This window comes from Beta vulgaris, chromosome 4, assembly GCF_026745355.1.
Source record: "Beta vulgaris subsp. vulgaris cultivar EL10 chromosome 4, EL10.2, whole genome shotgun sequence".
In the NCBI taxonomy this organism is placed as follows: domain Eukaryota; kingdom Viridiplantae; phylum Streptophyta; class Magnoliopsida; order Caryophyllales; family Amaranthaceae; genus Beta; species Beta vulgaris.
In genome coordinates this window covers 17,024,354-17,047,517 of record NC_079205.1, presented here as the reverse complement: position 1 = coordinate 17,047,517, position 23,164 = coordinate 17,024,354, and the positions used below count along the sequence as shown (strand labels likewise).

The 23,164-nt window shown below is 36.3% G+C and overlaps 1 protein-coding gene across 4 annotated transcripts in view; it reads left to right on the top strand.

The window, feature by feature from the left end:
• Positions 1-18,701, top strand: part of LOC104891342 (preprotein translocase subunit SCY2, chloroplastic) — a 29,771-nt gene extending 11,070 nt beyond the window's left edge. For 3 of the 4 annotated variants that reach the window (XM_048642845.2, XM_057394212.1, XM_057394211.1), the window contains exons 9-15: positions 3,745-3,886; positions 4,510-4,626; positions 12,264-12,393; positions 12,570-12,693; positions 12,853-12,959; positions 17,956-18,032; positions 18,169-18,701. In XM_048642845.2, the coding sequence (XP_048498802.1) occupies positions 3,745-3,886; positions 4,510-4,626; positions 12,264-12,393; positions 12,570-12,693; positions 12,853-12,959; positions 17,956-18,032; positions 18,169-18,244 (773 nt within the window). In that variant the 3' untranslated portion in view covers positions 18,245-18,701. Of the gene's footprint in view, positions 1-3,744; positions 3,887-4,509; positions 4,627-12,263; positions 12,394-12,569; positions 12,694-12,852; positions 12,960-17,955; positions 18,073-18,168 lie in introns of all 4 variants that reach the window. The other variant, XM_057394213.1, reaches the window with a different exon arrangement.
• The last annotated feature ends 4,463 nt before the right edge of the window (positions 18,702-23,164 follow it).

The window sequence follows — 23,164 nt, the reverse complement described above, 5'->3', positions numbered from 1 at the left end:
GCTGGCTGCAGTATACCTCAGAAGGAGGGGAAGGGGGAAGATTCTGTTTGGCTATCCTGTAAACTTTGTAGTTGGACTGTTGGAGAGGGAGCAATGATAAAACGCTAGCAGCTATAGACACTTTTGTCTATAGCAATTAACCTCTTTTTGCTAACATCTATGTGGCAACATATAATTAGCACACATGTCACAATATTGTTTATCCAAAACAAATTACTTTTTGCAATTTCTAAACTTGTATATCTCAAGAAATATATTTTAGAAAAAAATAAAAAATATACCAATATTCATATATTTTTATTCTCTACAAATAGACATCCATTTTGATATAATTTCATCATATATTTATTTTACTCTTATCCTTATAACACACTACTTGTATCTTTTTTACAATACACCTGTTTTATGTTAACATACACTTGTTTCTTATTACCATACACTTGTTTCTTAATACAATACACTTGTTTCTTGTTAAAATACAATTGTTTCTTATAACACACTTGTTTCTTATTATTACAATACACCTGTTTCTCGTTAACATACACTTGTTTCCCCATACAATACACTTGTTTCCCCATACAATACACTTGTTTCTTGTTAAAATACACTTGTTTCTTATAACAATACACTTGTTTGACGTAAGGTAATTAAAATTGATATAAAATTTAAAACTGATATATGATGAAGTTATATCAAATTTGATATCTATTTGTAGAGAATAAAAATATATGAATATTGGTATATTTTTTATTTTTTTCTAAAATATATTTCTTGAGATATACAAGTTTAAAAATTGCAAAAAGTAATTTGTTTTGAATAAACAATATTGTGACATGCGTGCTAATTATATGTTGCCACATGGATGTTAGCAAAAGGAGGTTAATTGCTATAGACAAAAGTGTCTATAGCTGCTAGCGTTTTATCATTTCTCGTTGGAGAGGTATGATAGGATATGGGATGACCATTTAAGTCACAAGATGGGATTATCCTTGACATATAATATTGTGTGATTGATGGATAGCTTTGTTCTATTGTTTTCTTTTGTATAGAGGATTTGTGGTGTAGATGAAAGCTCCTCTTATTGCTGAAAAGCGCTTTAATCAAAAGGTTAAGAAATAATACAACCAGATGTTGCTTCTTGGGATACTTCAACAAACAGCTCATATTTGTTTCAGCAATGTTCTGAAAAGAAAATTATTCTCAAATTCTATACCCTGCATGCTGTGCAAATGAAATAAACACAATACTAATATGACAAAACCACGATCGTTGAGTAGATCCAACACTTCTGAAAACCCTCGTCTTTCACATTGCTATATGATGCAGCCTTCTACAAGGGGGTCTATCGATCTTTTGTAGTTTTGAAGTAGAACTGGATTCAATTCAAGTGATTGTAAACGAAGTCTTGACATCTGTTGCAACTCCGTACAAATTTCGATCAACAAATTAATTTCTTGAATTACACAAAAACCCAAAAATGCCTCCAAACTCTCACATTGAGAGAGATAAAACCCAATATATGGGTAGATATAACCTAATATATGGGTATGAAAAACTCTCCCTTAGAGAGAGACTGAAGTTTATCAGAAACATAAACATAAAAAACTAGTAACAAAAGGTGAACAGGGGCTTACCACAGCTCAAAAGGGTGGCGGTAGCCCGTAGGTTGAAAATTAGGGTTTTGTGGGAGACAAGAGAGAAGAGAAAAAAAAAAAAAGGAGAGAGGAGGCCACAATGAGACCAATTTGGCCAGGTTTGTTTACCATTATATAATTGAAAAAACTTAGTTGAGGCTGTCTCTAAGACGAATTCGTACCGAAATTGAGTTTACATGTATTTGTTATCAGTTTATGCATGATTATATCTGTTAATACATATTTGTTATCAGTTTATGCATATTTCATATCAGTTTATGTATATTTCATATATGTTTTTGAGTTTATAAGTATTTGCTATTAGTTTAATTCATATCAGATTATACATATTTGTTACCAGTATAAGCATATTTCATATCAGTTTATACATATGGTATCAATTTATACATATTTCATATCAGTTTATAAACTGATATAAGATATGCATAAACTGATAATTAACATGCATAAACAGATATAATATATATATATAAGCTAATAGCAAATATGTATAAACCTTTGATGTGATAACTAATTTGTTTGGAATGATAACAAATATGCATAAGTTGACAACAAAACATACATAAATTGAAATGGCAGAAACTCATCTATAATGGCTGAGATGTCTCAGCCAAAACACTTTCTTTTGGTGGTAGTTTTGATGTGATAACTAATTTGTTTAGAACTAGGTTTTTATTTTGTTTGCCACTATAACAACTTGTGGGCCTGTGGTATCACCGTATCAGTCATGCAGGGAGATTTATTAAATTTTCTTAAAACAAGAAATATAATACCTGAAGGCTGAAGGCATAAAGCGAACAGTGATGAGGGAATGAGGCTAAGAGTTATAGCTACATGTGCTAAAGAGAGGCTGATTCAAGTTACACAGAAGTGAATTTCCTCCTTGGTGTATCATTCCTAGAAATAGAGAGAATATGTTTGTGGAGGCTGAGCCTTAGAAGGCTCAGGTTTAGTTCATATACTATATGAGCCAGCTTGAGCATAGCTGGAGCTTGGGTGAAGCTGAGAGTGAGTGCCTAAATATTTAAAGCTCTAGTTTTACTTGTTCACTATGTGCTCTTTCAGTGGCACCATTTTTGATCTCGAATGTGTGAACGGAGGTTTTATTCAGTGGGCTAGAATGTCATCTATGTGTGTTGAAAAGAAGACTGCCTGACCCAATCTGTTTAGGTAAATGCTCTGCTGACTCAAAAAATGGTTGTAGACCTGGAAAAACTGACCTATACTGTGTACCAATACTTGAGTTGCATGTAAACCAAGGTAACACAATTTGAACCCGTACAAGAATTGACCTGATCCGAAGTTGACTGAAATAAATTAATGTCTGATACTATCAAAGTTTCTAAATGAACATCGGTCTTGTTTATGACCAGAACTAAACTAACGTGGTCTAAATCGAATTCGTACTGAATATCTCAACATTCTAATATGACTTGGACCAAACCTGATCCAAGAGACCCATTTGTCATATCTAATAAACGGGTTGAATAATGTGAAGTAACCCGCTTATTTTGCATCAAGTGTATGTTTTTGGTTATCTTTTAGCAACTCTATCTTTGATCTCATATAATTGGATGCTTGACTTAATCTACTTGAATGAATGATTCTTCTGTCTAATGTGATTGGACTATTTTATCATAGGTAGAGTGTGCGACTTATGCATATGTAAAGAATTGATCTAGAAGAGTCTGATTTTTTTAAATCTGATGTTAAGGATTGAGCAGAAGAATAAATTTTAGTGGAATGAGGGAAGGATTTTTTATTTTATTGGTCTAAGTAACTGATAGATGGATGATTACAACCTACTGAGCTATGAGTGGCCTACAGACTCCCCTGACAAAACTTCTCTCTATAGTATTTCAGAATATTTGCTCTTTCTATTCCTTTCTTTTCTTATCTATAATTCTCTCCTTAACTAACACTACATAACAAACTGACTCTGACTAAAGCTGATTTGAATCCCTGAATGGCCCGTCGCTTTCCTTCGAGCAGAACTCGAGTAAATCATGAGTTTGGAGTTTCATCACTGCGTATGTATGGAATTATGGAGGTTAAAACTGAAGGTCTCCTTTCATTTGCTGCTTTACAGGAAGCGTTTTAAGTTGGTCACCTTATGCCGTTGCTTTATTAGGCGTCTTTATGGCTGTAACCATGTGGGCAGTAGTTGTGACTCAAGGTTGCAGGAAAATTAAGCTACAATATTACGGGTTCAAGCTTGCTTCTACGGCGAGGTAACTTCTGTTTTTCTTAAATTAGCTTGCTTGGCGGCTTCTCTGTTAAATGAATATCAAAGGTACAATACCATGTAAAATCGGCTTATTCCTTTGGTGGAAACAAATAAAGGAAAGAAAAAAAAAGGAAAGAAGAGATAACTGCATTTTCCACCTTGATATGATAAAGCTGTAGCAAATGAGTTGACTGGATAGTACAGACCTAAAAATCACTGCTTCACATAATAACGTGGATTGGTGAATGAACGCATCCTTCTCAAAACTGTCATAGTCGCATCACCCTGATGCTTTGAAATTGTCATCTTAATGATCTTGGGTTTTGGAGAAAAGGATCCTTCAGTAGAGGTCAAATTCTCTCTTTGTAACACATTTCTTTTTTTGGGTGTAAAAGAGCTAGATCGTATTCAATTATGAAACACAATTGTTCAGCAATCCATACAATAAAACACATGGCTTTTTTTCCCACATGTCTTTACCAAATAAACTAGATGGCATTCAAATTATGAAAAATAATTTTTCGGCAATCCATACCATACAACACATAGTGTCTTTTTCAATTTTTACTATTTTAATTTGATGCTGGTTATTTGTATCCTTACCAATTGATTACATGGCTTGTACAGAGAAGAGTCCCCTGTTACAGAGGTGGAGCCCTACATACCATTCAATATAAACCCATCTGGAATGCAGCCTGTTCTCACGACATCATATCTCTTGGCATTTCCCAGTATAATTGCAAGGTCATAATCTCTGCCCTGTTTTACATATCATGTACACTATGCATATATTCATTTACTGATTTACATGTACACTCACACACACACACACACACACACACACACACAAACAAACACACACACACACACACAGAGTATATACATTTCAGTAAGTCCTAACTGTTGATTGTATTCTGTTGAAAGAAAGTGTTCCTTTGATTTGTAGATTGATATAACACGTGCAGCAAACTTTGCTTGAGTTCCTTGTTTTCCTATACATTTTAAGTTGTACCCTTTCAAACTCTTGCCGCTTTTTGTTTTTTTTTTAAAAAGTTTAAGTTCAAAATTATATGGTTTTTCACCATATACCCTCGAGAAAACTTTTTGTGCACATATACTTAGAATTCATCATATACCCCCCCAATTTTCAAAAAATCCACAGGATGCCCTTCATGACTAACGGCCGTCAACTCCATTAGTCATTAACCTCTAACTAACCTAATTAACCCACTAACATTTATTACCTACCTTAATCTTTCTCTCCTCTAACCCAATCAACCCACTTCCCCTCTTTCTCTCCTCCACCATTAACATCACCACCTATTAATCATCTCACCATCATCATCTTGAAATTCTCGATTCTTTCTTCTGCTACAACCACCACCAACTCACCCATCTCCACACTTTTAGTCCCCCATCTTCTTCACTCTCTCAACAAATAAACAGTCAAAAGCTGTTCTCTCTACTATGCAACTTCAATGGCTTCCCTTAAATCTTAACTTCATTTTTTACCCCAAAAAAAAAAAAAGTTTTCCCATTTTCTTCTAACTTTTGATCTCCTCTTCTTTCTCCTTTGACGACGATTTAAAATGCTTACAGGAAAGCCACTGCACTTTCCGACTCATTAAACTGCCTCTCGAAGTGGCACTTTGGCAATATTTCCGTCAATTAAATATGCGAATTTACCAGTGTTTCTTGCTAGAATGGAAACGAAGACCGTCTTCTCTCTCTTCAACATCAGGTGATGTTTCTCGCCATAAAATTGTCATCTTCCTTCAATTCTGCCGGAGTTTATAAATACTAGATTTTCCGGCAACCAGATCTTCGGCGAAATCCCACCTCAAATCAATGAATGGTTGCCTTTCTGGAAGATGGTGATGGTGAGTAGGGGGGGGGGGGAGTAAAAATGGTGATTTATAGGAGGAGAAGATGAACGATGGAAATCACAATAATAACCATATTTTTAGCTGAGTTCGACAGGGAAGATGGTGGTACCGATGAAGATGTTGATCAAAACATAAAAAATAGACAATAATCACCTTCATCCAACTAATGGAGAAGGGTTAAAGAAGCAAATAAGAGAATTGTAGGAGATGTTATCGAAATTAAAACCAACCCGCCCACCTTGTACAAGTTGAAGAATTCCCAATGCTAGTGGCAATGTCAATGAATACATTCGTAGAATCGTAGAAGGGTAATGTTATCAATCTAATTGAATTTTTTTTTTGTGTTTGAATTTGGCAATAGTTGGTTAATGATTGATTGGTGGTGGTGTTAATGGTGGAGGAGAGAGAAAGGGGAAGTGGGTCAACTAGGTTATGGGAGAGAAGGAGAGGAGAGAAGTTAGGGTAGGGTGATAAGGGTTAGTGGTGTAATTACATCATTTAAGGTTTAGTGGAAACGGAGTTAACGACATTTAGTCATTAAGGGCATCCGATGGATTTTAAAAAATTGGAGGTATATGGTGAATTCTGAAACTTGTAAGGGTATATGGTGCAATTTTTTTTTACCGGGTGTATATGGTGAAAAGCCGTAAAATCATCCTCTTTTCCCTAATATGTACCTTGTTTTGAGTTTTCAGCGGATCCTACATCTCTATATGAATATAGAATATCGTTGAGGTGAGTACAACTCTTATATGAGAATGTGAGAACAGTGAATAATAATTCATTTTAGTTAATTTATAATCCTTTATCAAGATATACATGGAAATTGTTTTCCTAAAAATAAATCCTTTTGGAAGATTGAAAAAATGGTTATATATATACATAAATAAATATGTGATGAGAACCCTTTGTTATAATACTTTTTAATCAATATGTAATCCATTTTGGCTAAACTTATAAACTTTTTTTCCTTGTGAGGGCAATCCTCCAAAAGGATTATATTTACACAAAAGGATTATCATGTAACATCTTAAAAATCAATTATATTTTCACCGTTCTTATGTTCTCATATAAGAAGTATATGTGTGTGTATATATATGTCTGCGCGTGCGTGTGTGTGCATATATATATACATGTAGACACACACACATATGTACTACCTCCGTTTCTAAATACATTCAACATTGAAAATTTTGCACTCTTTAAAATACTAACATTGACTGCTTTTCAAAGCTAACATCATGTAGGAATAAGTGTTATTGGTTGTGAGATTAATTCTCTCCCTATTTTGTGAGAAAGTATTAATCACAGAGAAAGAAGAATTGTAGGAAAGTAAATAATATGCGTCCTTGTTTTTAGAGAACATTTCTTATTTAGCGTTCCAAATTTAGCACTTGTGTGATTATATAATGCTTAGGTTGTAATGTAGAATTTAATTAATTATTCACATCAAAAAAGTTTAGTTTAAGAGAAAAAAAAAAACTCTTACATTACATTTAATTATTTCCTTCATAATGGTTGTTTGTTTATCCCTAAAATATTATTTATTTGTGAGGTATCAATTTTATATTATCTAGTAGAAGTCAAATTTGTGCTGTGAGTTCTAACAATTGGTATCAGAGCCAATGTTTAAATATTAAGTGGTTAATTTTTTTATTTATAATGGCATCTACTAGTGGAACGGTAAAAGTTGGGAAATATGAAATTGAAAAATTCAATGGGAAAATTGATTTTTCCTATTAGAGGATGCAAATGAAATATTTTTGCTTATATCACAAAAGTTGCACAAGGCATTAGCAGGAAAAGAAGGAAAAGAACAAAAACCTGAGGACATAAAGGATGAGAATTGGGAAGAGTTAGATCTTGAAGCATGAGCGGCTAAATCTTATGCCTTGAGAGGGATGTTGCATTCTTGGTGAATGAAGAAGCAACGACTGCTGGCATGTGGTCAAAGTTAGAGACAAACTTCATGACGAAAACTCTAACCAACAGGATCCACTTAAAATCAAAATTGTATACATGCAAGATGGAAGAAGGCACCTCAATTCGAGAGTATATCAATAAGTTTGATAGAATCATATCAGACTTAAAGGATATAAATGTGAAGGTAGATGAGGAAGACCAAGCACTCATGTTATTACTTCCATTACCGAAGTCCTATGAAAATCTGTTTCAAACATTGATGCTTGTCGGTGATACTCTAACCATGGATGAGACTAGAACGTCTCTTTTAGCTGATGACCTCCGAAAGGTTTTTACAAGTGGAATGATGTCTAGTATTGGAAGAGAATATAACGAGGGATTGTTTGCAAACAGAGGAAGGACTCATGAAAGAGGACGAGGCAAGGGAGGAAAGTCTAGATCAAAATCTAGACCTCTTGTAGAAAGACCATGTTTCAAATATGGTGAGCTTGGTCATTTCAAAGCTAAATGCCTAAACAAGAGGGTAATATTCAAGAACAACAACAACGACAACCCCGGAGGAAAACAACATGAAAAACAAGAAGCTAGTTATGTCTCAAATGACGAGGATGATTATTGTTACTCAGTTTCAGAACAATGCAAGGAGATATCTGGTAAATGGATGCTTGATTCAGGAGCATCAAACCATATGTGCCCAAACAAGAAGTGTTTTGTAACTTACGAGAGTTTGGATGGTGGTATTGTTTTGATGGGAAATGATCATGCTTGCAAAACGATAGGGTTAGGTACTATCCGAGTCAAGATGCATGATGGAACAATAATAACCTTGAAGGATGTGAGACACATCCCAGATTTGCGGAAGAACCTTAATGGTTGCAAAATAGTCCTGGAGAATGGAGTTTAAAAGTTGTTCGTGGTTCTTTGGTAGTGATGAAGGGGATTTTTCATGGTAATCTTTATCCTCTTTTGGGAACAAGTGTTAGAGGTGATTTAGCAGTTGGAATCGGTGGAAGTAAAGACCAAACAGAATGCACGAGGATATGGCACATGCGCCTTGGGCATATGTCAGAAAAGGGTCTATCATTGCTTAGTGGACAAGGTTTGTTGAAGAACATGAAGAAGCCACAAATGGAATTTTGTGAGCATTGTGTGTATGGAAAAACACACACGGTGAAGTTCTCTACAAGCAAGCACAAGAGCAGAGGGTTGTTAGACTATGTGCATACAGATGTTTGGGGTCCGGTTAAAGTTGCTTCCAAGGGAGGTTCCAGGTACTTTGTTACATTTGTTGATGATTATTCTAGATATGCTTGGATTTATCTTCTTAAGCATAAGAATGAGGTATTTGACATTTTCAAGCGGTGGAAAGCAATGGTTTAGAATATAACGGGTAGAAAGCTAAAAACTGTGCGGTCTGATAATGGCACAGAATACACTGAGGTAGCTTTCGAGGAGTTCTGTGATCAGTACGGCATTGTGAGACATTGGACAGTCAGATACACACCACAATAGAATGGAGTCGCAGAAAGGCTGAACCGTACACTACTTGAGAAGGCAAGGTGTATGCGCTCTAATTCTGTTTTAGGTAGAGTCGGTTGCTACAACTTGTTATATAGTGAATCGATCACCACATTATTATTTAGATGGTGACACGCCCTATAAGGTATGGTCAGGGGAACATGCAGATTACAAGAGACTTAGAGTTTTTGGGTGCACACTATCATGTTAAGGATAACAAGCTTGATGAAAGAGCCAAGAAAACAATCTTTTTAGGGTATCCAAAAGGGGTTCAAGGCTATCATCTTTCGACTGTAGAGGATTCTAAATTTGTAATCAACAGGGATGTGACCTTTGATGAAAGATCTATGGGAGCTTTATCGAAAGTTATGATATTTAATGATGGTGATGTTGGAATGACTACAAATACTCAAGTAGTGGAGATATAATCTAGAGACCAACCAGATTCTAGTAATGTTCAAGTGGAGTAACTCGGTGTTACTCGAGATGAGGAGGAGGATGATCTTGTACATGAGGAGATTCAGGGGGAAAATGTACATGTGTTACAACAACAGCAGCAAGAATCTTTGGCGACCACTAGGTCAAAGAGGAATCATAAAACAGTTCAGAAGTTTGGGTCAGACACACCTTTGAGGCATTACAGGCAGGTAAATTTGGTTGAATATGCACTCTCGGTGGAGGATGATGAGCCGACCACCTTCAAACAAGCTATAAAAGACAAGGATAAAGAGAGTTGGTTGGTTGCTATGGAGGAAGAGATGCAATCACTTCATAAAAACAAGACATGGGAAGTAGTCCCATTGCCCGTGCTATTGGATGTAAGTGGGTGTATAAAAGAAAAGAGGATCCTTCCAAGACCGATGGTATAAGACATAAGGCTAGGCTAGTGGCCAAGGGTTTTGCACAGATAGAGGGTGTTTGATTACAGTGAGATATTTTCTCCAGTGGTAAAACACACTTTTATTCAGGTGCTATTAAGTCTTGTTGCTCATGGTGATGTTGAGCTGGAACAACTTGATGTAAAGACGTCCTTCTTGCACGGTGACTTGGATGAGGAAATTTATATGTATCAACCTGGGGGATTTAAGGTTGAGGGTAAAGAGAATCAGGTATGGTGCTTGAGGAAATCACTTTATGGATTGAAACAATCTCTTCGACAGTGGTATAAGCGATTTGATTCCTTTATGTTAAAGCAAGGGTTTTTGAGAAGTAATTATGATTGTTGTATATACATCGTAAACTTCGTGGAGGTGATTATATTTATCTCCTATTGTATGTGGATGACATGCTTATTGCATCGAAACGCAAGGTGGAGATAAATAGGTTAAAAGCTCGGTGAAGAATTTGAGACAAAAGATTTGGGCACTGCAAAGAAAATACTGGGTATGGAGATTAGAAGAGAGAGATCAAACCGAAAATTGTTCTTGAGATCAAACCGAAAATTGTTCTTGAGCCAGAAAGGCTACATTGAGCGGGTTTTTGAAAGGTTTGGGATGAAAGGCGCTAAGTCAGTGGTAACTCCATTGGCTACACATTTTAGACTCTCTGGTAAACAATCTCTCACTACAGCGGAATATAAGGCATACGTGGATAATGTACCTTATGCTAGTGCAGTTGGCAGTTTAATGTACGCCATGGTTTGTACACGTCCAGACCTTTCACAAGCCGTTAGTGTTGTCAGTAGATTCATCGCGAACCCGGGTAAGGCACATTGGAAGCAGTGAAATGGGTTTTAAGGTACTTAAAAGGTACTATTGACACGGGATTGTGCTTTGGTGGAGATACATGTCAGATAAGCGGCTTCGTTGATTCAGATTATGCCGGTGATTAAGATAAACGACGATCTACAATTGGTTATGTGTTTAAAATACATGGTGCTCCAGTTAGTTTGCGATCAATGTTACATGCCACGGTGGCTCTATCTACGACATAGGCTAAGTATATGGCTATGGCAGAAGGAGTTATGGAAGCATTGTGGTTGTGGGAATTTCTAGATGATTTGGGGTTGAAGCAGGAATGTGTAAATCTTAGTTGTGATAGCCAAAGTGCAATTCATTTGGCTAAAAACCAAGAATATCATGCTCGAACCGAGCATATAGATGTGAGATCATTTTGTGCGAGATGTTATAGAAGAAGGCAATATTTCTCTATTAAAGGTGCACACAAATGAGAACCGTGCAGACATGTTGACGAAGTTGTGTCAGAAAATAAATTCCAACATTGTTTGGAATTGCTAAATATTATCCCATGTTAGGTATTACATGGAAAATAAATGGAACTACGATTGGTTTGATCCTGGTCGAAGGGTACGTAGGCAGTCATTATCATAATGGTTCAACCGGATACGAATACCGCAATTTGTTCGTTCAAAATTTGAATGTTTTTACATTATTGAACGAGGTGGAGAATTGTAGGAATAAGTGTTACTGGTTCTGAGATTAATTCTCTCCCTATTTTGTGGGAAAGTACTAATCATAGAGAAAGAGGAATTGTAGGAAAGTAAATAATATGCGTCATTGTGTTTAGAGAACATTTCTTATTTAGAATTCCAAATTTAGCACTTGTGTGATTATATAATGCTTAGGTTGTAATGTAGAATTTAATTAATTATTCACATTAGAAAAGTTTAGTTTAAGAGAAAAAAGAACTCTTACATTACATTTAATTATTTCCTTCTTAGTGGTTGTTTTTTATCCCTAAAATATTATTTATTTGTGAGGTATCAATTTCATATTATCTAGTTGAAGTCAAATTTCCGCTGCGAGTTCTAACACATATAATTACAACATATTATATATCTTTGGATTAGTGTCATTAGTCCCAAAATGTATACTTTTAAGTTTTAGTAATTGATAATTACAGAAACAATCAAAGTAGTGCATTGGCATGTCTGGAAGTCGAACATGTTGCATGTATTTAGAGACGGAGGAAGTATGTATGTGGAGTACATGATAGTAAAGTTGTATTATATGTATTACCGTGGCTCTTTGCTGTCATCATTTTTCCTGTGATTGACTGCTTTATTGGCTCTCTAACACGAATTATTCTTTACAGTCTGCTTGGTTCACGATTCTGGGAACATGTTAAAGAGATATTGAACCCTGAAACATCAATTGGGGCGGCTCCCTGGGTTTATTACACGATTTATGCGTTCTTTGTTTTTGTTTTCAATATATTTGACATTGTAAGTTTACTAACTGAACTTTTTAAGTTTTAAAACGGTACATCTTGCATAATTCATTTTGACCATATGCTTAATACTGTATTAGTATGTTGTCTGTGTGTGTATATTATGAACACTAGACAATAAAAATTTGTAGTGGAAAAGTTAATTTGTGCTTGATATTGGATATCCTTCAGGCCAACATGCCAAAGGAAATTGCTGAGTATTTGAACAAGATTGGTGCCAGAATTCCGAGCATAAAACCAGGAAAAGCAACTGTGGAGTACTTGAGTAAGATTCAAGCATCAACACGTTTCTGGGGTATGTTCTGCTGTCAAGGCTATGGACTCATTTTTCTGTATTTGACTCTTCCTTTTACATATTGCATATCATTGATCTTGTCTCGCTATCTTGTTCATCTTCCTTTTCATGTCTCTTCATGTGTATCTTCTCTTAACTGATTTTTTTGTGAACAATTAGGAGGCTTGTTGTTGAGTTTCTTAGCCACTGGCTCAAGTATACTAGATCATTATCTGCGCCGCATCAATGACAGCTATGCTATCGGATTTACATCAGTTCTCATCATTGTAAGTTTGATGATCTTGCATCTCCTTATTTCCCGTTAATGTACTTTTATGATTTGGACACACGAATGTATTAATGGGATTTTGATTGCTAGCTACTTGTACAACACCTGTGAGTCTTGCAGAAGACAAAAATCACACAATTGGTTTCCTTACAAGCTGTAGTTTGGCTACCTTCTGAACTCAATTGTATAAAAGGGTTCATAATATAGGAATTTAAACCCAAATCCACCTGTAAGTCTGTAACTAAGGGCTCTAATCTCATAATCACTCACAACTAAACAAGTTAATATAAACCACCCTCGTCTACCCATAACCACCCATTAGTCCGTTAGTGTTTATGTTAAAGGTTCATGAATTAAATCATTCAAAGTCCAAACTCATAATTAAACTAAATGTTAATGATTAGCATCTTAATCTATGTTTTAAACAAATCCACCTATCTTTCATATCTCTCTTCTCTTCCAAGCTCTACCACCCCCAACACAACCCAAGTAATCAAACCATATCGCCCCTAACACTACATGCACTAGTTACAACCACCATATATCAACCTCCATAATCCCAGACTGCCATCATCAGCACCACTACAATCACCACCACCGCATCTCAACTATTCATCCAAACCAAACTCTCTGCCACAAATTCTTCTCCCACAAATTCGTCTCCCACAATAAACTTACCCATCATAGAGGAAGTCTTACTCAAAATAGCCACAACCACCATGTCTTTTCTAACATCGACAAATTTTGAACAATATGTCAAGAACCGTCAAGCCAGTCTCTCACTCTCTCTTCCCCGATTATACAATCTAGCACCTATGGCTCCCAGAACTAAGTCCATCATGCACAGCCAACCACAAATAAATCCATGCCTCACCATAAGGTTAGTGAGGGCTCCAAAGTCTAATTCAGCACCTATGACTCCCAAAACCATATCCATCATGCACAACCAACCACAAATAAATCCATGCCTCACCATAAGGTTAGTGGGGCTCCAAAACATAATATCACATTGCTCGTTGAGGTTTTATGCCTAGGATAGTGACAATCATTTCTGATGAATGGGATAATTTGTAAGGAAATTCTACTTGGTAAGTTAGTAAATCTATGATTTGTCACTTTCTATTTGGCGGAAAAAAAAAGCCTTTCACATGGCGATCCTCTACTATTGTATTATAAAAATATAACCTTTAAATGGAATTAATCGTAGTTCATGTACTTTGTTTTATTTTGACTTAGCCAAGACCCTCGAAATGGTTTGTTTACCTCCGTCATTCCAATCTAGCATCAACACCGTCGCGAATCTCATCCACCAATACAAAATCATCCGCAAACAATTTACACCACGGCATCTTATGCTAGATAATTTGTGCTATTTAATCTATCAGAACCACAAAGAGGAAAGGACTCAATGTAGATCGCTAATGCAGTTTTATCGTGATAAGGAAATTTCTGTTACTCCTCTATGTGTCTTAACATTTTTTTATGTTTCGCTACCTGCACCCCCCCCCCCCGAACGGGGGTACCCCATGTGCCCCCAAATCTGCCACCGCCACCACGTCTACTGCTGTGCTTGTCGCAAGAGATTCTGCGTCACACATCAGCGTAGCTGGCAAAACCTATTGGTACATCTTACCCCTATCTTCGCCCATCGATAGAAAACTTCTGTTGTCAAAATTGACCATGGAAAACTCCAAGTTTGGAGTATTGGTTGAATTTGACCATTTAAAGGCGTACCTGACTTCAACCGAGTATGCTTTTTGTCCAATTCTCTCTCCCTCGACAACCAAATAAACGTAGTAATGAAATCAAAGTGATAGATTCCAAAGTATTGCAGGAATTGAGGGTTTATTGGCAATAACATTCAACGAGATGAACACAAATTGCAACTGAGTGTTTGAAGCCTTAAGAAAACAAGAAGATAACACAAAGCTCGTTAATTTTTCATGAAGTGAACTTTGTCCCTGAAAATCACAACCTAAAGCCTTAACATAGGTGAAGTTTTGTACTCTAGAATATTTGAATTATAACAATAATTTACATATATGCTTAGAAATAAACTATCCTAATTAATATATCTTGTGAAATAATCTTCACAGGAATGTATTTCTAACAAAACTAAAACTCTATGTTAATAATGGATAGTTGGAAAACGTGTACTTTGCGTCTGCATGTAAATCAATTGTCGCCAAAACACAGACTTCTTCACTTGTGGCTGCATCATTGATTTCACTGAAGACATAACTCTACTTTATGATTAATTATTATCAATTATGATTCACATAGGACGAAATCATCCTTTTCAAGTAATCATTATTTATAATAGGAATCATTTGGCTTAATTGCTCCTGATATATTTTACACGCAAAACATAGTCATGAATAAGATAATTGTATCAAATTAAACACCCATCAAGCCATACAATATATCAAACTTCATGTTAACCTGTAAAATTAACCATACCCAAAGATTACGGAGATCAATTAAATTACTTCCTCCGTTTTTTTTACTTGCAACACTTTTTTTTTCATCAACTCCAATGCAAAATTTGGGTGGGAGAGAGGTAGAGAGGAAAAAAAGAGAGGGCCCCATGTGATTGGAGAGAGATAGAGAGAAAGGAAAAGCAAAAGTAGAAAGTGTTGCAAGTAATTAATTATTTCCATTGTAGGAAAGTGTTGCAAGTAAAAACAACGGAAGAAGTAAAAGTTTTGAGTAGTCTATTTACTCCCGCACCCCCTCTCTTATATTTGTTTGGTAAGTTTTCATGGTTCCAGTGGTGTTTGGATGTGGCTAACGCTGGTGGTTGTAAATGTAGTGAGTTTACGAGTATTAATGGTGGAAATTGGGATTTTTTGTGGTTATTGTGGGGCAGTGGGGGTCTGGGGGATCGGTACTTCTACTGGTGGATGTGGGTTCTGGTTGTGGATTAGGGAGTTCGGGTATATGAGGGACTGGTGGTGGAATTGAGATTTTGGTTGGAAGGGGATTGCAAGAGGTTGGTGGTAGTTTATTGGTGGTGAGGGTGCGTTGGTGAATGTTCAGGAGGCTGGTAAGTGGCCGGCTTTGGTAGGGGTGGTCCGGTGTTGAGATGGGAAAAGGATGATTGGATGTTTAGAACTTTTTTATATTGTTTTTTTTTCTTAATTTAAGAATCAATTTTTCTATTTTTACACTATAAGGAAAGAAATGCATTTTAATTTTTCATGCAAAAGAAAGTTATAGAAATCAATAATCGAGGCCTACCATTTTAAAGAATTTTTTGTTAAACTTGTACCAACAGTTGAGGTATTTCATGTGAAATACACTTTTTTCCCACTAAAGAGAAAGTGTCAAAACAAAAGGGTCCAATAGTCCAATACACGAAATGGTTGAGGTTTAGAATTTCCTTAATTTTTATGATACTCTTAATAATTAAGCAACTTATTCTTCAACGTAGCACTATACAAAAATATGAAATAGTTGTCGCCTTGTTTGGGGGTGTGATAGTGTCCAATACATGATTGTTGCATTGTTTGAGTAGTACAACCTAAGCGTCATTGGCGGATGTAGCATTTTTATATAGGGTGGGCCGAACTTATTGATTAATTTTTTTGAAAACGATGTTAGTTCACTTATAAGTCAAATAAGTGTATATATATATATATATATATATATATATATATATATATATATATATATATATATATTTGTTATATTTTATACTGAAACCCTTGTTGCAAAGATAGAGGTAATTAGAGATAGTTGCATAAGTAAATATCATTGAATATAGTATGATACACTTAGTCGAATGAGAGAGTGTGTGTCTTTAACGTTATAGAACTAGGAAAAAAGATGTATTAAGATAATAGAGAGATGATTGTAAGTTAAGTGTAGAAAATATTGTGAAACAGATAAAAAGAATAATGTAGAGTTTTATTGATTAGACAGAATATATATAAAAAAAATTTACCTTCAATATTCTATAACGACTTAAGAATATACAATTCCATAGACAAATCGTAAATAATAATAACTTAACACTATTTTTATTTTTAAGAAAGTATAATGGAACAAATAAAAAGAATAATGTAGAGAGTTTTAGAGATAAGACAGAGTATATAAAAAACATTTTACTTTCAATATTCTATAACTATTTAAAAATATACAATTCCATGCACAAATCGCATAAACGAAGAATGGGGTGACAATTATATAAGTAAATAATATTAACTTAACACTATTTTTATTTTAAGAAAAGACTTGACACTTTTTTTTTAAGGTATAAAAACAGTGTTGTATACTTTCTCTATTGAGAACCCAAGATCAATGTTAGGGAATATCCCTAACTTCCTATTGATAACCTTAGTTCTAAAATAAAAAGGAAAATTAACATGGCATTGGCAGCTATGGAAAGCTGTGGGACCCAAGATAGAAAAGCCGAAAAAACCAAAAACAAATGTCCTTAGATCGAACTTGTGACTTGATGCGCTCCAAGCACCTGCTCCACCATACCTATTTGCATTACTATCTCAGATAGATATTTTGGATGATGGGGTGGGCCGAGGCTCGGGTAGGCCACCCCCTAAGCGTGATATTAGTATTTTATGGTAAGAATTAAGAAATAGTAGATACTACAACCTAGGTTGCACAAAAATGTATCGCTTTGGGAACACTCTTATGATACCTAGGATAAACCTTCTTAAGTAGATTGCTGACTCCTTGCCTCTTGGATATATTTCAGACATTAGATATCCATACTCACCTTAGATTTTCCATCTATATCATTAGTAGCTCAAATGCCGCCTTTTCCACACTAAGATTATTGACATGATTAGCTTCTAGCTGACTTGCGTTTAGTATTTCTATTCTGAAATCATTTTTTAGAAATTTCCGTGTTCCCTATTGATTAGCATTCATAGTTTGCTACACAATATATATTGCGATTTCCCCTAAAATGAGTGAATTTGCATATCTCGAAGATCCATGGAATTTAATTTAAGCTTTTCTTGTAATCACAGGTGGGTTCTATTATCGATCTTAGAAGGTCCTATCAAGCGTATAATGTGATGCCAACTTTGAGCAAAGTTCTTAGGCGGTATGGCTTGTGATCAGAAGTATACTATTTATATTTCTAGGTATTCTCATCATATCTGGTTCCTCCTACTTCGTTGCCACAATTAGCAGGAAGCTTGTGATCTCTTCTATCTGATGTTATATATTTATGCTTCCAGCGTGACAACTAGGAAGAGAAAGGCACCAAAGAGTGTATTCATCTATGAGCTTGACACTGTGGTGACGGGTAATTGATAGTTTCAACTTCTGTCTGCATTGACCTTAAATAGCCAAATTGGGAAGCTCACCTAAGACTAAGCTAATGTATGAGCATCCAAAGTATAGTTCAAGTCGCCTGAAGTTGCTGTTAAAATCTTTGAGGAGGCTAGTGTTGTTTCCTCTCTCAGATTCAACCAGGATAGATTAGTACCAAATGGTGTAGCCATAAAAGTGCCTCAAGCATTCAGCATCTAAACTTAGATTGTACAGATGATGCTAGGAGTTTTGTAAAATTTTCGATATGCGGTGGCTGCTTTTGTCAACACAAGTGTCCATAACAAAGAAATTATGGTAGTGAATTGCTGAGAGTAATGTTATTTGTATGGTTCTTGAATCTAGATGTTGTAGAATCATTTGTATTCAATAAGCATCCACACACCTCTACTCAGATTTGAAATGATAGGTTCTTACTAAATTCTTTTGCGACTCAAAACTTGATCTTACCTAGTTGAAGAATTGGATATATCTTGGATCAAAACCAAGCTGACTCGTTTTGAGCAGATACCATTGCATATTATGTAATGATATGATAACTTTTTGAACAACATATCTTCAACCATTGATGTAGTAAAATCTAAAATGATTCTGGTTCAATTTCAACAGTATACGTACAGTTAATAAGGCGATAAATGACTATATATTATGACAGTCATTTGGAACATATAATTTGTACATTTAGATTTGTTACATGATCTGCATTCAACAATGCAGATTGAAACAGTGCATCGAAATTCCCCAACTCATTGGGTAAAGTTAAACCAAAAACTCCGTGGGTCTTAAACATCCACTGTTGGACCTAACTGGCTGGAAGAGGATTAAAATATGTTTAAAGGAGAGAGGTGGCTTGAAATATGTTAGGTTACCCAAACTCAATCTGATGGATCAGTCCTTAATATTGATGAATGTATTAATGTATATGAAATTTTCGGTAGAGAATGGTATAATCTAATACTCCCTTCGATGTTTGTGCTTTCTATTTACAATCTTTTGAGAGAGGAAAAAAGTCAAAGTAAAAAGAACAAATAGGAACAAAGTAAATATCTAAGTTTTGGCTGAAGGTAAGTGTAAAAAATTCCCCGAATATTAGTTTCTAAGAGCTCTACCTCATCTTTTATGGGAAAAAATAACCTCATAACTAATTGAATTTAATGAAATTTATAGAGTAAAATCAATGTCTAAAACATGGTTGATTGGACATAAAGTATTACAAAGCATACAATGGTGTGTTAGGATATTAAAACTTTATTTGAAATTTAATTAGAATTAGGTGGAATCAAAATGCTCCAATACCATGGATATAGATGGGATGACTGTTCGTAAATAATGCAAATTCTAGATTTGAGATCAATACGAGGAAGACACCTCAAACTAAGAATATATTATGACAATTTTTCCATTCTAAATTGATAGTATAATCAATTGATCACTTGAGGAAAACAAATGAAACATTCGAAAGAAAATACACTATTGACATTCTTTTAAATTATTGTAGCGCAAAGATACTTTTTAAAAAATCTAACCAAAATAGTTTTTGACTGTTTTTTTTTTTTTTACATCACATAAATATACAAACTAAGGAACAAAAGCGGAAACATTATTAAGTCTACACCAGTTGGCTAGTTGATGTGGCTATTTGACCTGATATCTTTAAACTTTGAGGATCTGACACCATTCCAAAGTACCTGCAATTTGACGAATTTCACTTATCGTCCATTTAATGGCATGACCTTGTTGCTTAACAAACGAAGACAGTGAATTGGGACCTCGAATCAGTTTTGATCAAAATCCGTTGGTAACCTTGAGTCTTGATCCATTGTAGAGCATAAAGACAGGCAATGGCTTCTGTTTGCAGGGCTGATTTTGCAATTCTTGCTCCTCAATAACCTATGGGTTGTTTCGAGTCTCCACGTGTAGGGTCCAGGCGTGTCCTCCTTGTTGGGTAAGTGGGTCCTAGTATTCATTTGTGAGCATAGTGATTTTCGGAATACTATTGGAGTGACAATTGAGGTTTGCTAACAGAAATCCCGGTGGCAAGACTAGATCTTGAAAAGGCCTTTGGTGTAGGGAAGGCTCAGAGTTGAAACAATGATGGTGTTATATGCCCAACTGGATTTGTTGGCGGATCTCAGGCAGTGCCAGGTTATGTTCTCGAAAGCTTATGGAATTCCTAGCTCCCCAGATAACCCATAGGGTGGCAATGAAGGTGGGTAGTCTTAGTCCATCCTGATCATCTTTCTTTCGAAATTTCTTGATCCAGGCTATAATCCATTGAGTTAGGGGGTATCAGCCCGAGACGTGAGACAGATTCCTAAGGGGCCATCTAACCAGATTCCTAAGGGGCCATCTAAGCTTGAGGGCAAAGCCATAAGAGATGTTGCAAAGCCTCTTCACTCGTATGACATACAGAGAGGATTAGGCCCTATGTTTTTTCTGAAGAGATTATCCTTCAGGGCCAGGCTGTTATGCCAAATTTTCCAAAGGAAAAGTTTCCATTTGGACATGATGCTCAAACCTCAAAGGATTCGGAAAAAACCAAGATCCCGAGAAGTGTTCATGCTACAAATTTCATGTTTTTAGAAAGAATGAAGTATCTCGACTTCGTATTATACTCACCTTAGGGTGTTTGTGGCCAGTATGAAAAATCTTGGTTGTCGACAGAAGTTGGGATTTACACAGTTTGGATATCTAGAGCATTGGTAGGGGTAAAGAATTAGTTTAGGTGAGGGATAAAGAAGCCGGTCATTTGAGACCTATCAGCCTATGTAACACTGTCTACAAGTGTGCTTCTAAATGTAACACCAACTTTGATTGACGACTACCAAAATGCCTTTGTCCCCGGAAGACACATGGATGATAACATCCTGGTGAGCCACGAGCTCACTCATGTCGTGAACAAGCAATGACGGAAATCCCGTCACATGGCTGTCCTAAAACTACTAGACATGAACAAAGCCTATGATAGGGTTAGTTGGCTATTTATACTCAAGATTATGATTGCGTATGGTTTCTAGGCCAAGTGGACCCAACTAATTCATCAGTGTGTTGCTAATGTTTCCTATAAGATCCTGATTAATTGAGGCGGAGTTCCATATGGAAAGCGGAATGTGATGACTCCTTTGAAGAAAGCGTAATAGCTCACTGGTCTAGCTCCATGGCACCGAAAATGTATCAGGGCTCAAGTGATTCACCGAAGCGACGAGACCTTGAAAGCTGCTTTTTCAAGTGTCAGTAGCGGGACGTTCTGTCAAAGTTAACAGAAGCTTTCAAACCTAAATGTGGTTTAAGGCAACGTGATCTCTTATCTTCTAACTCTAACCCTGAAACCCTAAACCTAACCCCCTTGACACCTAATCCCAACCCTGACCACCACCACCCTGCCACTGGAAACCACCCCCAACACCCACCCACCGGAAACCAAACCCTTCTCACCCCACCCACTGGAAACCACCCCCCTTAAGCAGCCCTCGAAAACGACCCCCACCCACACCACAAGTATCTTCCCCATTGTAATCATCCCCTTACCGGAAACCACCCCTTCCCCACCAACCCACTTTGTACCGCATCTTGATATGTCCTTTCTCATCATTGGGAGGCACAAACACTATGCCCAAAGCCGGTCTTTAACCACCGGAAAACTCGCGCAATTCACCGGAAGAAATCCACACACAACTAAGCAGCAAAAATTCGAGGAGACAATAAAACGAGCGAAATATCTACTTCACCTAGAATGCTTCACTATAATTCGAATGGACTTTGTGAAGAAACCAATGTGAATTCCGGGCAAATAAGTTGGAAATTTAGAACCCCGCATTATTTGAAGTCCCAAAGGAGAAAAAGAGGGTGGCAGGGGTGAGAAACAGGACGGGGAGTAGGATTAACGACGAAAGAGAGAGGGGCTCAAATAGCGACGAAGCAGAGAGGGGGGAGGGGGAAGAAGGGGGTGGGGGTTTCAGGATTTTGGGGATGGGTAAGGGAAGATGGGGGCTGCGAGGGGGTGCGGGAGGGGATAGGGAGGTAGGGGAGTGGGATGCAGGGGATGGGGAAGGGGTGGGAGGGGGGGCTGTGGTGATTAGGTGGTTAGGGTTAGGGTTAGGTGTTAGGGGGTTAGGGGTTAGAGTTAGGGTTTTAGGGTTAGGGTTAGAGGGGTTAATTAGGATAAGAAGGGTTAAATAGGGTTAGTGACTAACGAAATCATGATGTCGTTAGTCATTAAGGGTATTTCATGCATTTTGTTGAAATAGTAAGGGTAATGGTGCATTTTTCAAAATAATAGGGGTACCCCATGAATTTTGAAATACCATAGGGGTACCTGGTGAAAAAAATCGTGAAGTTTTTTAATGCATTTAAGATTGAATAAGTTGGTGCACAACTTGCACATACATATTTCTAAAATTTTATTTAGGAAAAATTATTTTAAATAAGTCCACCTTTGCGTGGTCTTCCTATTTAAGTAGACCTTTTGATTATTCTTGATCAAGTCCACTTTGTAGATTCATTAACTTTAATTAGGTTAGATTAAAATGTTACCTAGAACTCTAGGTAAATGCCGAATATGCGGGTGATGTGTCAAGTGATTGTTTTCTTTATTTCTTTCATCTTTTTTTTGCCCATTCCTTATTTCCATTTCAAACCTGATTCTCCTCTTTTTATTCTCTTTCTTCTTTGTTCAATTTTTTCCTCTCTTTTCTCCAATTTTGTTGCTCACCAAAAAAATTGTAGCTTTTTTTTTTCTACAAAACTAAGACTAATTATTCGTCTCTTCCATTTACAAGTAACGATACTTGCTCATTCTTTCCCAACCTACCACCTTTATACCCCATCTTCTCCAACCAATTTCGACTTCTCACGCGGTGTCGCTTTTCTCTCCTTTCCCAAAACTATTTCCGATCTTCTCTG